Source organism: Thermobia domestica, chromosome 11, assembly GCF_964235325.1.
Source record: "Thermobia domestica chromosome 11, izTheDome1.hap1.1, whole genome shotgun sequence".
NCBI lineage: Eukaryota > Metazoa > Arthropoda > Insecta > Zygentoma > Lepismatidae > Thermobia > Thermobia domestica.
In genome coordinates, this window is record NC_137464.1 from 249,702,238 (window position 1) to 249,720,541 (window position 18,304).

At 35.9% G+C, this 18,304-nt stretch overlaps 1 protein-coding gene across 1 annotated transcript in view; it reads left to right on the forward strand.

Annotated features, from left to right (window-relative positions):
• The window catches only part of LOC145664908 (Golgi to ER traffic protein 4 homolog), a 43,189-nt gene extending 28,792 nt beyond the window's left edge, over positions 1 to 14,397 (forward strand). The window contains exons 7-8 of the mRNA XM_081731990.1: positions 6,343 to 6,488; positions 9,062 to 14,397. Coding sequence (XP_081588116.1) covers positions 6,343 to 6,488; positions 9,062 to 9,162 — 247 coding nt within the window. The 3' untranslated portion in view covers positions 9,163 to 14,397. The remainder of the gene's footprint in view (positions 1 to 6,342; positions 6,489 to 9,061) is intronic.
• The last annotated feature ends 3,907 nt before the right edge of the window (positions 14,398 to 18,304 follow it).

Consider the following 18,304-nt stretch of genomic DNA (forward strand, 5'->3'; position numbering starts at 1 on the left):
TGTGGGAGGTGCTGCTGGGAAACTGTGGTTGTCGACACAGGATGTGAAAGGTGCTGCTGGGAACTATGATTGTCGACACAGGATGTGAAAGGTGCTGCTGGGAACTATGATTGTCGACACAGGATGTGAAAGGTGCTGCTGGGAACTATGATTGTCGACACAGGATGTACTGCTGGGGAACTAGAATTGTTGACACTGGATGTGGGAGTTGCTGCTGGAAAAATGTGATTATCGACACAGGATGTCGAAGGTGGTGCTGGGGAACTATGATTGTCGACACAGGATGTGGGAGGTGCTGTTGGGGAACTATGATTGTCGACACAGGATGATGGAGTTGCTGCTGGAAAACTGTGATTGTCGACACAGGATGTGGGAGTTGCTGCTAGGAACTATGATTGTCGACACAGGATGTGGGAGGTGCTGCCGGAGAACTACGATTGTTGACATAGAATGTGGCAGGTGCTGCTAGGAACTATGATTGTCGACACAGGATGTGGGAGCTGCTGCTGGAAAACTATGATTGTCGACACAGGATGTGGGAGTTGCTGCTGGAAAACTGTGATTGTCGACAAAGGAGTGGGAGTTGCTGGGGAACTATGATTGTCGACACAGGATGTGGGAGGTGCTGCTAGGAACTATGATTGTCGACACAGGATGTGGAAGGTGCTGCTGGGGAACTATGATTGTCAACACAGGATGTGGGAGGTGCTGCTAGGAACTATGATTGTCGACACAGGATGTGGAAGGTGCTGCTGGGGAACTATGATTGTCGACACAGGATGTGGAAGGTGCTGCTGGAGAACTATGATTGTCGACACAGGATGTAGGAGGTGCTGCTTGAATTCTCCGTCACTTGCACCGCAGTTGTACGACGTTCTAAATGACAACCCTCTTTAATGGTTGGACAGGTGCTGTGCGAGTCCTGTCCCTGAGTTTTTTTTTTTTTTTTTTTTTTTCGACAGTTATTCTTCTTTGCTGATGTGATTTTGTCGTGAATTTTGTAGGTCGTCATGACCTTGGATATTGTCTCCCGTGACACACAATATACTTACCACTTCCATCACGCAGGCACTACATAACCGAGCGTCAACAATTTGCTCTCTCTAGAAATCAAGAGAGATCGATCGTTGTCAGTTTGCTGGACACTACCGTTCTGCTCCACCTCACGTAGTAAGGACTATGCCGAACATACCACCACCGCTGCAGTCGTCATCTGACCGTTCCTAATCCATACATTTGACATGTTTCCAGTTATTATTTTGTTTCTGTTATTACCAGGTGTTTTTGTTATTTTGATATTCTATATCTATTATTTCGATAGTCCCTATTTCGACGTTAAAATACAGGGTGTTTCAAAATCAATATCAGAGTTTTAAGGCTTTATAGCATTTATTACATTTAACGTACAACTATAAATAATGAAAGAGCAACTCAAACAGCTTTTGATACAAGTATTCAATGTGAGCATCATTCTTCACACGGCACACGTCAAGTCGATAGGCGAGAAAGGCCCATAAACTTTCCGCCAGAATATGGCACAAAACATATTCAATTTAGGGGAGTCTCGTTGCAACTATACCATCCTGTGGGGATTTACTGAGCCCCAGATGTGAACATTATGAGTATTCACAGCGCTACTGAGGTGAAATGTTGATTCATCACTGAAGACGACACGACCCAGAAAATCTTCATCGTCATGCAGCAACATTTCATTTGCAAAGTTGGCACATAAACCGTAGTCTTATAAGCTTTAGAACTTGTAGCAGCTGCAAATGATAAGGACGCGATTGTAAGCGTCTCCTTAAAATTCTCCACGCAGACGGTTGCACCAGACTCAATCTTTGCAAAATGTAAAACACAAAAAGCTTTCTGTTCATTAATCGCCATCTTTGGTACTAGCATTTTCTAACGGCAGACAGAGAAAACACTGCATACGCATACGTGCATTCAAAACTGTTTGAATTGCTCTTCAGTAGAAAAAGTAGAAAATTCCCCAACACGTTACTTTTGAAAAACGAAAAGTAAAACTGCTTACCGGAAATACCATTGCTTACGTAAAAATATCTGTATGGGAGATTTGTAGCGTATGTTAAGACCTTTCATTTCCCAAAATTCCAAAAACATAATGGGATTGGATATTTAGTTATAGAGAAATTGTTATCATGGAATGTTATCCTTTATTTTTGGAATGTTCTTTTTCTACTCACCGATCAATTGTAAGTTAATTGTAATAAATACTACAAAGCCTTAAAGCCCCCATATCCATTTTGAAACACCCTATATATTACAGTACTAGGGAATGATATCCGAATTTCGGACACAGTGTTAAAATAATAAGATTAGACAACGTTGTATGGTTATTTTGTGCGTGTAAATTACAATAGCCAAGTTGTTGTCCTTGTGTTTGTCTCTTGTATTAATGCCTGTGTCGTCATGTCTCTATGAACCAATCGTAAGTCTAGGTATTACGCATCTGATGTATATGTACAGTCGAGAAAATTGCATACTAATTTTGTTGTTTACAAATGACCTCCGACCTAAATTACTATTGCCAAAGGTACTGTTTTCAGTTGGTTTTCTTACACATAGGAGTTTCAAATAAACAACAAGGAGATAGATATATATACAGTGAAACCTCTACTAACGGACACCTCTATAAAGCGGACACCTCCCATAACGGACATATTTTGTAATCCCCAAACACCGTAATAGGAAAAAACATATTGGTAAACCTCTCTAAAGCGGACACTCTCTAGTACGGACACGGACAGTCTTTCTTGTCTATTATAGGTATTATTTACCTCTTATTACGGACACTTTCTCTAAAAACAAGTTGAAAAGTAGAGTATAAATACACTTTTAGTAATTCATACTATGTCACCAAGGAAGAACATGAGAGTGTGACAACATTTTGCCTCCTCAACTGCCTGTTCAGCAACCCAGAGGAAGAGTCTCTGTTCCACAACACCCTTATGTCCTTTGCTTGCATTCCACTCCCACTCAACCTGTTTCAGAAACAAAAGTGATTGACAGTTGCCCAGTGTTTGGAATGACACATCATTCTACTGTCCCGCTGGAATCTCTAACCAAATAGAAGACAAGTTTGGTATTTTTGACCACGGGTTCGCATATTGTCTTTTTTTTAAAAAAAAAAAAAAAAAAGTCATTACTGGACTGTAATTAGCTCACAAATTAAAGCAACACACCGAAAACGTAGTAAGTAGCAATTGTAAAGTGCAGAGAACTATAAGATCTTATTCCCATGTTGTGCCTCGAACATAGGGAATTGGATGACGCAAGATAATGCAGGTATAGTAACATTTTGGTAATATTCGCAAATATGTGATTCATGCAAAAATATTTTTTTCTAATTGCATATTACCTTGTTTATTAATTTACGTAAGAAAATATTGAAACCTCTGTAAGGCGGACACCTCTCTATAGCGGACAATTTTTGATTCCCCACGGCTGTCCGCTTTAGAGAGGTTTCACTGTATTACGATTTTACATTTCTGGGCTTTCGGTATCTATAGCCATGTTAGCCCGTCGCGTGTGAAGGATGACGACCCTTGGCGATCATACTATCCCAGGAGAGAGAAGGAAGGAAGGAAGAGGCCTGGGACCTATAAGTTAGGTACCACCCCGGCATTTGCCTGGTGTGAATGAGGAAAACCCAGGAAAAAACCTCATTCAGGATGGCTGGCCTGAAAAAGTTTCTACAGTTTTTCGACCAAGTGCCCTCACTGGGAATCGAATCTGGGACCGCTCGCATCGAAGGCGAGAGCGTTAGCCACTACGCTACGCGGATATATATATATATAATATTAAGCATTAATACGTCTAGAGTGTAGGGTTTTCTTCTCTACAAAATTTTCAGTATTTTTATACCAGGTGTACTAATAGTCCGAGGCCATGGGCTAATTCTGTTATAAGTAGAGATATTAAAAATCGAAAAAAGAAGGAAGTTATTGGAAATAGGTGGTTTTCAATGTAGAAATGGTGGAAATTTTCCAGTTGCACCAGCTATTTGGGCTTCACGCTGGTAAGGCACCCTTTGTTAAATGAAAAAGGAACGTTTCCAGTTCAGTAGATTGCTCGAACAGAACGTAAAATGCACGCAAAACGACACTGAGAACGTGCACATTATTATGTGAGGAACTTAGAACACCTCGAATCCGTTTCTCAACAATGCCGTATTAAAAATGAAATCTTTCAGGGTAACATCCCATGGTTATGCTCTTTAGGCTAAGGGAGACGATGATTAAAGCAAGTGAATGATGATGGGATGGAAGAATTGATGGAATGCGAAAGTGGGAGAACCTCGAGAAAACCCACAGACACGATGTTGTACATCACAGCGTACTTGGCTGGGATCGAACCAGGAATCCCACGCACCAGAAGCAAGTCCTCTACCACTGACCCATCTGTTCTCAACAATGCTTTATTGTTGGTGTAGTGGTGGCCCAATGGAACAGCCTGAACTAGCAACATTGTTTCTTTATTTAACGTAAGTCGCCTTACCAGTGTAGAATCCAAACGGCTAATGCGGTTGAAAAATCCCACATTTTCCATTGAAAAATACCAATTTCGTACAACTTTCCTCTTTATCCATTTGTTCGTATCTTTTACTCATAACCAGAGCCCGGATCTTGTTGACCTAAACTTTTCTAAAAAATGACCTATAAAATGACACTAAAATTCCTGTAAAATGACCCTAAAATTTACAAAAATTGACCTTAAAATTTGCGTTTTTTATACTTTTACTTCGTTAAACATTGACATTTTTTGAATACCTATTATATTTTAATTATCATTTCTCAGTCATTTTCAAAAGTTTTGTTTCTGTTAGTTGCAGCTCGTTGATCAAATGTTGTGTTCAATGATCAATCCATTGTACGGTATTGTACGTACTGAAAGCGTAAATTCACTCCCGAGTTGAAACTAGGAAGTACACTTAAAGAATAAAAGTTCGCAAGTGTGGACTGTATAGACGAAAATAATATATTAAGAAGAGTTTAAAATCTTTGAACGCCTTCTAATCTATTTTTAGTTATTCACCTGATCATATCCTTTGTGGTTAACAACCCAAAACCATCTGTTTGACCGTTTACCAACCACCACCTCTCGTCAACCAGGTACAGCTTAGTGTTCATTAGCTCGTTAGGAACCAACAGGCAGGAAGCAGGAAAAGAGATCATTTAACTTCGTCTATTTCAACTCCGTAAACAGTGTTCATTTTAAGATTTCTTTGTATAGAAGAAAAAGAATAAAAAGACCATAAATGACCTAAAAGTTACCTTAAAATATTAAAAAAATGACCTAAAACTTCAAAACGGCAAAAAGTGACCAAACGTTGACCCTGAAAAGATATATTTTTAGAACCCAGAGTTGATGGATAACGTTTTTATTTGAAGTTGCCTTGTCATATGCGTAACAGTAAAATGTTGACATGTCAACAAGATCCGGGCCCTGCTCATAACTAAATTGGTCTATGGTTCTGGACTTCTTATACACCGTGTTTTTTAAGTATCGGACCGAATTACTCTATGGAAATTTTTCTGGCGATTCTATTTTCCCTTTTCAAATCAAAACAGTTTCACACAATAACAAAACAAAATAAGAAATGAACTATGTCTGTTAATTTTTACTGCAACTGTGTAAAAAATTTACAAAAATCAACTCACATCTCCCCTCACTACACTCTTTCATTTTATAACACAATGCAAACTCAACAGCAGTTACTCATCAGATACGTAATACCATCACCATTGTATTGAATTTCACATTCAATATTATTTACATTAGGTCCTTGAGGTGTTACTATATTGTAGAATATAGATTGGGACATTCATAACAATATTGTAGTTTTATTTTTATTTTTTCGATTGTTTAAAAAGAAACACGTCTGAGTCGTAAGTGCTTACTACGAGACATCTCTGTAGAAATAAATGTTGCTGAGTGGCCCCGCGTAGCGTAGTCGCTAACACTCTTGCCTTCGGTGCGAGCGGTACCGGGTTCAATTCCCGGTGGGGTTACTCGGTCGAAAAAATGTAACACGCTTTTTCAGGCTAGCCACCCTGAATGAGGTTTTCCTGGGGTTTCCTCATTCACACCAGGCAAATGCCGGGGTGGTACCTAACTTACAGTTCCCAGGCCGCTTCCTTCCTTCCCTTTCCCCGGATTGTGTGCTCACCGAGGGACGTCATCCCTCAAACCGTGAAGGGCTAAATGGCTTTAGATGCCGATGGCCCAGAAATTTAAATCCTAAATGTTACTGAGGTCAATAAATGTCTTTAAATAATCAAGATAAGAGGGTAATGAGCAATGAATGTCTCTTTTCAGTGGGAAACTTGCAGTCTTCACAGTCCTTTGTCAACAGTATGAACCTAGTATTAAAAGGGATCCTTCATATTCAGAATATCTAGATAAAATTGGCCAGATATTCTTCGGAGTGCCACCACCAAAGGCTAAGCCACGAAGATTTCTTGGTAAGTGCCAAGCTTTTCCTTACTTCTAGTATGGCGATGGGAAAGGAAAATAAGTATTGTGTTGTTACTATAGTTGTGGTTTGATATAATTAAGTGGTTGTACAATAGTTTGAAAGTGCTAGGGTTATTGGCACATGCTTGGAGTTGAAGTGGATCAACCACTTACACGTTCGTCCGTTATTTTATGTACTGTAACCGGTCATTTATAAACTTTCTATTTCTGTTGTATTTTAACTTCAAATTTAATATTAATTGTCAAAGGAGGTAAACAAAACAAGGAAAAGATTTCGAATTTGTTTTATGTGCTGAAAACAGTTTAACTTACATAATGAATTTCCTCATTATGTAAATCTTGCATTAACAGATTTCATCATATAAACTGAATAAATTCCATCTTGTACATAAATCCAGTTTTCTGGGTCAGTCTTTGAATGGCATGATTTTACGTTATACCCACGAGCACTTTGAATGACAACTTCAGCAAAGCAATAGTATAAAACCTCAAGATATTTCCAAAATGATATGGTGTGTGTTACCAAATATTAATTCAAAAAAGTTACAATTTCATCAAACAACAAACCTTTCTGTAAATCTCCGTAATATTAAATATTTGTGCTGAAATTTCGCTCCACGTGACTGTGTTGTAAAAGAATAACTTCATTATAAAACGCAAATATGTGCTTTTAAAAAATCGTCAACTACCAAGTGTGTATCAATACACAAACAATTGGCCAATACCACATAACAACTGACCAAAAACATTAAATCAGTCACACATATTAAGGCTTATATCTTTTATTTGTATCTAAATTTACCAAATTAATGTTATATAACTCTATCAGGAGTATAAGAAAAAATGGTTATGTTTAAGTTACAAAAACCTCTCGCAATTCACCCCAATTAGAATTTCAAGTCTAAAATTTAAGCATAACCACAGTACGAATATGTTGTTTTCATTGTAATTTGATGGTAATCGCATAGTTAATGGATTTTAAGATAGTCGTTAGCCTACGAGCTTTAAACACTTATTGGATATAAATAAATAAAGATGGTTTTGAATGTGGGGTTTGATGGATATGATTTGTTACGTATTGCTTAGTACAATTTATAGCATATATCAATACCTCTACGGATTGAAGTAAACTACTCTTTAAAGATAACACCTTAACATTAAAAACCGTCAAATTCATCTACCTATCTCGGTATTCGTATGTTCCCTTGAGATTACAATAAATTGGGTGAAGTTAACAAGTATAGAAGTGTCGAACCCATGTGTTCTGGCACATTTGTTTGTAATTGTTGGTCATAGCATTATTGCATTATTTAGAGGAGTTGGTATGAATTATAGGTCAGATAAAAGATCGTATTATGATGTGGTAGACTAAAAAGTATTTTTAAAGGCTTTTTATTCACTTCTTTTGTAAGAATATTTTCTGAAGACAGATTAAAATTTCCCTGCACCTGATTTGTCTCTTGAAACAATTACCACTTCACAGGATTACAGTAGTCAAAATCACAGAGAGGGAGTTATGTAATTATTTGCATCATATATCCTTTTAAAAAAAAGAAAAAAAAATGGAGCGCCCACGTCTAGTGTTAGGGTCCCTGATTGAATCCTAGGACAAATGAGTTTGTGGGTTTCCTCGGGTTCTTCCATTTCCTCCTACATTCTCATTTTACCATTTTTTCATGCTCATTCATTGTCGTTAATTATCCATTCTTTGTAGCTTAAAACAATGATAATAACCTTATAACGCTCTGAGGGCCAGGAGACAAAATAAAAATGATACTTGCAGACCAGAGAAATCAAAAAATAAATATACAGTAATGACAATTTAATAACAAATTATTATCATTATTTAAATACAGTAAAAGTTTGATATAATTCGGTTGCTGTGGGACATTCTTTACCTACTTCACAACAGGATATCGAAATGTGAACGTACGTAGGTAGAAGTGATTAAAATCGATCCCGAGGAGAGTAATATTCGTGCATTGATATTCTACAGAAATACGAATGCAGGTCTAACGATAAAATTGTACTGCAGATCCACACTTTGCAGAATTTTTACTGTTTTAACTTTCAAAACTAAAGTTATATATTATTAGCGGACATAATTTTTCGTGTTACATCCGAATCCGCGGTATTTCGAACCGTGCTGTTTTGGGCTTTTACTGTATTAAAACAAAATGTTTAATGCACAATTAAACAAATTTTACTTTTAGTAAAACAATAAAGTTCGTCAAAATTGCAAATTGAAGTGAAGACTCGATTCAGGTTTTATTATAATGGCCAGTACTGTCTTCCGTTACAAATTCAGTTAAAAAGAAATACATCGTAAATTTTTATTAGTGGGCTATATCCAGTCCGCGGGCTGCCATTTCGCCACCACTGGGCTAAATAATATAAGCGTAGTCCGTTATATTAATGATTCTTTTTGTCTTTGTATGAAGAAGGAGTAAGATGCACCCATTTTCGTAATTTATCAGCAATAGGTCAACTGTACTGTGTTGCTCTGTTCAGTGTGTGATAATATAAAACGTATTGATTTATTTCTGTTTAAATTATGCAGGGAATTTCTTCCGTTCGTTGCTAAGTGGTCTGGATGACCATGATTCTGATGAAGAAGCGCCGTCACATTCACAAGCAATGGAAACAGAAGATTTAGACTGATACACAAGACTGTTGTTACGTAACTGCAAGCTCCACCTGTCAATAGAAATGTTTAACAAACCCATTTCAAAAGAAGAGTACAGCAAGAAAATCTAGTAACGTGCAGACAATTTAATGTCTTTAACAGAAATAATATATAAATAATCTGTGCGTGTTGTGTGAGGAGTGTCGGTGTGGATGCGAATGCTGAGCGTCAGTTCATTTGAGAGAATGTCATGTAAAAAATAAATAAATAAATAAAATAAAATAAAATAAAATATATATGCACTTGTTCTGATGCAAACAATGGATTTCTTTTTTTGAAATTAACAATAATAAAATACAGTATTTCGTTAAACAAAAGATGAGAAAACACTGTATATATTTATCTAATATTTCATAAGAAAACAAAATATTAAAAGTGTAATTCGTCTCCAGGATTGTTGTGATTGAGTCTTGAATAGAAATGTTTTAAAACAATCTTCCTTACACATGGATTAAGTCATAGCTCTCGGTGAAGGGAGTTTGTCGCTCGTAGACGTATATATATATTTTAAATAGCCGATATTCTTTAACGAAGTAAGAGAATGAGAAATTTTGTTATTAGTATTAATAAATGTTATTAGCTATAGAAGAAATTAAGTTGAAAAGGCAAACAATGCAAAAAGCAATATTAACAGAATAGATGGGTAAATAGCTTCAGTAATGATGATGGAATTTCGTTCACATATTATATAACATCTTTCGTTCTTTTCGAGCCAGACATATTTTTAGAGTTATGATATTTTCCAAATGTTCTATTAATGTTTGTATAATATAGAGTAAATATTCCCAGTCTTGTTTACTTAGCACTCGCGTTCGTAAATCATGCATATTTCACGTCACTCGACCTTCGCGTTCGTTGGTTATACGTGTTTTTTGTCTGACTTCTGTAATTTCAGATGCAACATTGCATGCACAAACCTTTCTTGTTTTGATCTTACTTGTAAGTTTTGAAATCCGTGTAGTATACTAAAATTGCATTTTGTACTCATTTTTGACAATTTCGGAAATAATTAGTTTGTCTAATTATTTAATTTTCATTAATCAAAAATATCCTGAATAAGAGTGGGAAAGAAATATCAAACACATAGGCTCTGTAAAGTTTGCTGCAGTTAAATTAAATATTCATTGCCACTGGTATTTCAGTTATAATTTCACGAATTATTTCTGTCGTTAACTTGCCTCTTTTGATTTGTTCTTTACTTCTCCCATGTCACGCGCCTCCTAGTTAAGGAACCACTGGTGTAGAGAAGTATATATTTACTAAATTTGTTAGTTTCATTTTGTTACAAATTTACGTTAAGAAATTTTTTACAAATAAGGATCAAAAGAGGGTATATAGGTTGAGATAATAATAATTATAATGGTTAAATAGTAAAAAAAAAAGTTACTCTGGTTTACTGTTACCACTTTATTTTCCCTCTGAAATGAATCTGTATGCATATATTTGAATGCTTTAAACTTTTTGAAATGTGATGTTCAAATAAAAGTTTCGAGGTAAGAAATAACTTTCAGGCAGCAGGATTTCAGTTGATTAACTTAAAAGATTTATTTTTATTTTTCTCATCGAGGATAATAATAATAAAACTCTCAAATCGAGACTGAATTTGGATTACGGCATAAAGTGTTATTCAGCGTACTTGAACTGTACAAAATTTTATCTAGTAACATTATTATTATTTGTATTAATTCCTGTAATTTTATTTTCGATAAAGCACTAATTTTCCGGAGATGCGGCTATACAAAAGTATCTCTCTCTCTCCTTACGAACAGTTTCTTGGAAAATCGTGTTATTGAATGAAATTATATTAATTAACCTTCCCTAGTAGCATGCTGACTTTTAACATTAGTTGTGGCGCGGGGTATTACGAACATTCCAAAGAAAATGTGTCTTTAAAATTTTCTTTTTTAACATATAGATAGATACTCCTTATTGTGTTTCATAAGTAAAATTGAACATTTTCACCTACGTTAATTTACTTTTCAAATAACTTACATAAATTTTTCATGAAACATTCACAGGACAAAATAAGATATTATACTGTTACTATATGTATATAAAACCTTTCCACTCATACAATCGTATATTGTTTGTAATTTATTGGAAAACAAAAGTAATTGGTTACCTTTTAGTATGTATCTGTGTTTTTACCGTTATACCAGTCACTACACATTATAACCAAATGATCAACGTAATTTGTCAGGTGACCAACATTACTACTACTGCACGTCATGTATCAATTGTGTAAGAATTCAAAAATAGCAATTGGGATACAGTTGTTTTCAAAGTTATATATGTTTAGATAAGACTTAAGTAAAAAGGTACTAGATACTGAGTGGTGACTTAAACTTAAGAGCTTGACATAGTAAAAATAATACAAAATTTACCATTTTTCTTTTGCTTGTTTTTCATAAGTAAAAGAAGACAATGAAATGCAACTTACCACAATCATAGATAATGTTATTCTACAACAGAAAATATCAACCGGAAGAATTTTCAATGTTGGCATCCATAGAAATTACAGTGTTGCCAGAATAACATTTTCCCCAAAAATCTAAGTTAAGGCAGCGACTAGAGGAATGAACTCAACTGCATTTGATTACTATCATGTTGTTTTGGTATTCTGTGAACTACTTTTTAAATAATAGTTGTATTTAGTTTGTAATAAACAAAATCGTTTTAACATAGCTATTAAAATTAAATAATAATGTTATTTCGAAAGTAGTTCACAGGATATCAAAACAACATGATACGTAATCAAATTCAGTAGAATTCGTTCGTGTAGTCGCTGCCTTACCTTAGGGGGGAAATGTTATTCTGGCAACACTGTAATTACTATGGATGGCAACACTGAAAATTCTTCAGGTTCATATTTCTGTTGTAGAACAACATTATCTATGATTGTAGTTAAGTTGCATTTCATTATCTCTTTTCACTTATGAAAAATAAGGAATAGAAAAATGGTAAATTTTGAATATTTTTAATGACAGGCTCTTAATCAATCCGGAGATTTACGTTTGACGATATGGGGTGTTCATAACAATCCGCGTCAGTACTAAAATGTTAAATATACATTAATATGTAATATCTACGAGCGGCAAAAGAATGTGTTGTTCAATTTATATTCGAGCGATTGATCCGAATGCTCGTTCTCTAGGTCATACCATTTCTGAGTAATGTGGTCTGCAGAGAGTTGTCTTAATCGAAATGTAAGGGGCTTCATTTAATATGTTCCTTTGGTGAACAAAACAAAGTGAATGGTCACTAAGAATAAACATAATTTAACTATTTTACAATGTTGATGTAATTTCCAGTTCCCAGTATGTGTTAATGTTTACCTTATGTAAAGGTCAATTCCTTCTCTCTTATCCACAATCTATTGTCTTTATTGCAACGCGTAAAATAACTGTACATGTTCACTGTTACCATCAGGTAATATAATATTGTTTGATTTGTACTGTTAGTGAAAAAAAATATTTTTATAGTTCATTGTGGTGATGGTCAAGCGAAAATGAGAAAAAAGGAGTTATTTGTGTGTGTTAACTTCTTAAATCGACTGATTACGGAATGGTGATGTTAACACTTATGTGCAGAACGCTTAGACTGATTCATTTGTTTCTTCTTTTTTTTCTTCTTCCAGTTTTCTTTGTTTCCTTTTTTGGTTAAATGTTGTGATAAGAGTAACGTGTATCAGTCTAAGGTTGAATTAAAAGTTATTTAACTTTTTATAAATGATTTTAGGAAAATAATATATTTTAGATAGAACCACTGGAAAGAAATTTACTGTATCTTGTCAATTATGTTACCTGTATGATTTCAGATAGGTAAGGGCCAGTAATACTTCGAACAGAATTGCAACAGGGAAGTGTAAATGTTTAACATGAAAAAGCGAAAAAGAACAATAGAGAAATACATATCTAGCAAAGAATAGATAACTCATCTTAATGTACTATGCCTTTGTTTTTGTTTATTACCAACACCATTTCAATGGACACTTTCACCTTATTGAGTCGGTGAATCTTCGCGCAACTATTATTCACATCTATTTGAAGATATGATTTGATGCATATTTATATAATTTGTAAAAAAAAAAATATAACAGCGTACTGCATCCAGGTGTATTTTATTTGTAATAAACTGTTTCAGTGATCTCTGTCGCCTTCGTCAGTGCCCTGGGGAGAGAGACAAAATTATATATATATATATACTTCTTAGAATGTCCTTTTATATTAATAAGAGTGCAAACCTCGTCTTTTTGTCCCACTAGGCACAAAAAAGTGTAAAGTGACATTTGGTGAAGTATTTCAGTGCAGTTGAAGTACACTTGGACATTCACATCCGTAATTCCTGTATCTGTTACTTCATTTCAGTTGTAATTCCCGGTTTGTAATCTTCGTGATCATGTGCAGATTGTTCTACTCTATTTTAAGATGCGTAAACCATTCTCCGCCTTCCACTAAATTGATTTTTAAAAATACCACATTTGAATAGAAAAGGTGTGATGATTATATCCAGAGAAATCATTTACTCATCTTAAATACACACATTCAGTTGGATACCAAACCAAAATTTACAACTCAAATAAACAAACATATGAATTAAGGATATGGATGATAGTTACGCGAAAATACGCCGACTGAAGAAGATGGAATTGCCCATTGAAACTGTATCGGTAAGAAAAACAAGGATAGGGACGCAGTATATAAAGGGGTCAGTTGCGTATCCTGACTTATATGTAGCAAATGCTATCGCCATTTATCAGTAGACGCGAATTGTTTTCTTCAAAAGTTTAAAATCTTGGGAGTAAATTATTAAGGATTTTAACAACATATCTGGCAAAATTTGAAGAAGTTAGTGTAAAATAATGGATAAGTAGTGTATATGTAACAAAATGTTCATTGTTTTATTGTTATTATTAAAAGGTAGTGGGATTTCATGTTAGAAACAATCCCTTCTTTGTTTCAGTTCTTTTCAAGGTATTTCTGGTTCTTAATTGGCTTTTTCATTTCAAACCAAAAACTTGGAAGTCGTAAAGTTATATATATGTATTTTGTGTCAAACTATCTTTGTTTTTTCCAAGAATGATTTCTTAATAATGTTGTTCGGTTTAAGTTTCAGCTTCGTCTTGTTTCGTTAATTATGTGTAGATAACTTCAATGCACGTCTTCGTTCTGTATCTTTTTGTACATAAAGAGTTTCCTTTATTATATTAAGATCTTATTTTCATTTCCAGTTATTGTTCACGAAAAAAGATTTTTGGTAAGTTTCTTCTCATAGTAGGACTATCGTATTTTTCGTTGTTTGAAATTTTTATTTTCGTCCAAAATTTAAAGCAGTTTCAGACATCGAGATGAAGAGGATATTTATTCACTTTTAACACTGAAGAAACGTCATACATTGTCCAGTTGGAAACGAATTTGATTTAAACATACCCCATTTTCCGACGATATCATCATGACGTGCAATTAGGGATGCCACATCTTTAAGGGGTAAAAAATGGAAGATACGTGATTCTTGGATTTTACATATATACTTTCTTTTTTTCAGATAACGCAGAATATTTTTGATTGGAAACTGGTATTTTCATTAGAAACTATTGCAAAACATAAAACACAAAAATAAGTATATTTTATGTTTAAATAAATAGTACAGCTCCCGGTAGGAGATAATGTGGCTTGGATTCCACGTTAAGCCGTAGGTCCTCGGTGTTGAAATGGGAGGAAATATGGGTGTACACTCGATATTTGCTATCTTTCATTTTTTAAAAGGGTAATAGGGTCTCGTGATAAAGGTTTAAGAGTAGAATTTACAGAAAAACTGTTAGCTGTATCAATTTTACAAAATTCGTAGTTGATAACAAGTTATCTTTTGTGTAACCCTTTTCCCTATAATAGTTCGCGCACAGTCTCCTTTAGCCTAGCCGGCATAACTGTAGAACGTAAAACTGAAACATTTTAATTTTTAAAATTTTATATATCTCATCAATGGAAATGTAATTCTGCCGATGTGCAGACGCAATTTCGAGTCTATAACATGTTTTAATTTCCTGTTTGACATGCATATTTTGCGTTGTGCTAACACACGAGATGAAATGGGGACTTTCACTTTGTTTTGACAAAAACACAAGCGTCGCTGCTGTTTTAATGGCCAAACGGATCTATTTTAGCGGCTGGAGTTTTGCATCTAATGAAGAAATTTCATGTCTTCGGACAGGAAATTTGCTATTCTGTACAAACTAACAATACACTGTTACAGTTCTGCTATATCGTTTACACATAGCTTTGTGTAACAATTATAACTTGTTTTAACTCTTCAGTATAATGTGTCTCATTGATATAAATAATACGGCGTGATTCAAAATGATGTGAACGATAAGGAAACGTTCTATAAGTGATAATACTCTATCAACAATGAAATATCTATGGAAATACTTTCAATATTATCCTCAAGTTTTGTTTGGAACGAGCGTAGTAGTTTAAAATTTATCCGCTAGGTGGCAGAGTGATTAGTTCCGCTGCCTGTGGTGCAGAGAGAGCATTTTGCATTTTACAGTTTTCCGTTTGTCTGTCTGTTGTTAGTGTTCAACGCTAGTTCCGCACAAAATTTCATGAAGATCCACCATCAAAGAACTCCATACGTAATTGGTATGACAAATTCAACAGAACGGGATGCATTTGTAAAGAAAAATCGCCCGGTAGACTGTCCACTTCTGAGGCAGATGTCGAAGGGGTTCGAACCAGTTTTCAACGCAGCCCACAAAAGTCAACAAGGAGAGTTAGCAAAGAGCTTCAAATGCCTCACACAACTGCTTGGCGTGTAGTGCGTAAATATTTAAAGATGTATCCGTATCGAGTGCAGTTGTTACAACACTCAACACCTAATGATCACAAGTGTCGCAAGACTTTTTGTGAGTCATTTCAAGAGTTGTACAGTGTTGATGATTTTTTGGGCAAACTTTGTTTCAGTGATGAAGCTACTTTCCATGTGACAGGAAGAGTGAATAAACAAAATGTTCGCATTTGGGGAACTGAGAAGCCTCACAAAATCTGTGAAATTGTGCGTGATTCACCGAAGTCGAATGTGTTTTGTGCAATTTCATCTTCACAAGTTTATGGCCCGTACTTCTTTGACGAAGGAACTATGACTGGACAAACATTTCTACAAATGCTTACTACGTGGCTTATGCCACAGCTCGAACATGACAGTGCAAAGTTCATCTATCAATTGGATGGAGCTCCACGTCACTTTCACCACGTTAGAAATTTCCTCAACAACAGACTGCCACACCGCTGGATTGGACAATCAGGTAAAAATGAACATCAGCTTCTACGCTGGCCACCGAGATCACCGGACTTAACCCCTGCGATTTTTTCTGTGGGGACATCTAAGACACATTGTCTACAAACCCCCTCTACCCCAAGATGTGAATGAACTCAAAGAGCGCATCACTGCTGCAGTGCAAACTGTTGATGCAAACATGTTGAAACGGGTCTGGGCGGAATTGGAATACCGAATAGATGTATGCAGGGTAACAAAGGGGACCCACATAGAACATTTGTGATGTACTATTTTCATTTTTTTTTTAATCACAAAAACGGAGAGTTTTAGCATTTAACTGTAAGATTTGAAGCTATTTGGACGATTAATAAAAGAGTTATAAGGAGTTGTAATTGTTCACATCATTTTGAATCACGCTGTATAAAAAATACATAATATAATCATACAATTACAATACTAAGTCAAAACTTAACACTATTCATAGTTAAATAATTTGAATGACACAAACGGGTTCACGTCTCGAACAGCCTCAGTCCTGAAAGGAAGAAAGGTGATTCAAAAGTATCGTACTAAAAAGGATCAGGAAAGATAGTACTCTATTTAGAATTCTGAAATATAGAATTTAGTATCTGCAAAGACGGTAAGGGAATATATAGGATATTCCAAAAGTCTTGACCAGATATTTCATTCGGAAACTACGACCATGGACAAAATGTAGGGCACAACTTAACGATACAAATGTACGGTAAATGTTACGCATGCGCACACTCAATTTCGTACGCCATCTTGCATTCAGTGCGTACTTTCCACATGGTAACAGGGTCATGAGATGGTATCAGGGTAACTTTGGGCTGTACACTGTTTATACGCCCAATGTTAAATAAAAATGCAACGTTACCATTTAGCAGGACCCATAACGTAAGTGAATGAATGACCAGTAAACTTTTTTTAAACTTTAGATGTAGGTGAGCGCAGTTCGTGCAGTTAACAGTTTGAGCAAAGCCATATCGAGAGCCTGCGGGAGGCCGAGTAATCGTTACGTAGAATGGCGCAAAAAAAAATTAAGTTTTACGTCCCACGTTATGCCGGTTAGGCTAAAGGGGACGGTGATGATGAGAGATGAGTGAAATGGTGAAATGAAGAAAGTGGAAGGAAACGGGAGTACCCCGAGAAAACCCACGAGCACGGTGTTTGTCCACACGGCGCGAGCCGGTATCGAACCCGGGACCCCAAGTACCGGAGGTGAACGCTCTACCACTGAGCCACCGCGCCCCCAATGGCGCAAACAAAGTTGAACAGGAAGTATCCGCTGTGCATCATTGGTCCGAGGAAGGTGCATATCACATCTCCCTTGTTCCTGATGATAGCGACTTAGGATGCACGCCTGGACATCCACATCAATTTAATCGTCATTGCGGATCCAAGTTGAATGCTTCAGTTAGGGCCAATGTCGCAGCCAAGGCTTCAGCTTGGCGTATCTGCAACACTTTACTGGATGCAGCATTTGGGTTTAAGGATGAAAATCGATTTTCCCAGGGGCTAGTAATCGTCGTTTGCCAGTATGCATCGACTGGGTGAGCGCCACCTTCTACACAGCATGTACAGTAAGGGACACTTCCGGATGGCACAGTTTTGTGTAAATGTCCATATGGGTGTATCATCCAGAAGTGTCCCTTACTGTACAACAGCAACATAGGCAATACCAGGCATCATAGCCTGCAATGACTGTTCGTTTCACATTTGTATACCACCACCCAAACAGTTCTATCAAGAAAAATGTTCTCTATCAATACAACAATGCACTTATGTTCCCAATATGTTCTCCAAATAATGCGTCACCTC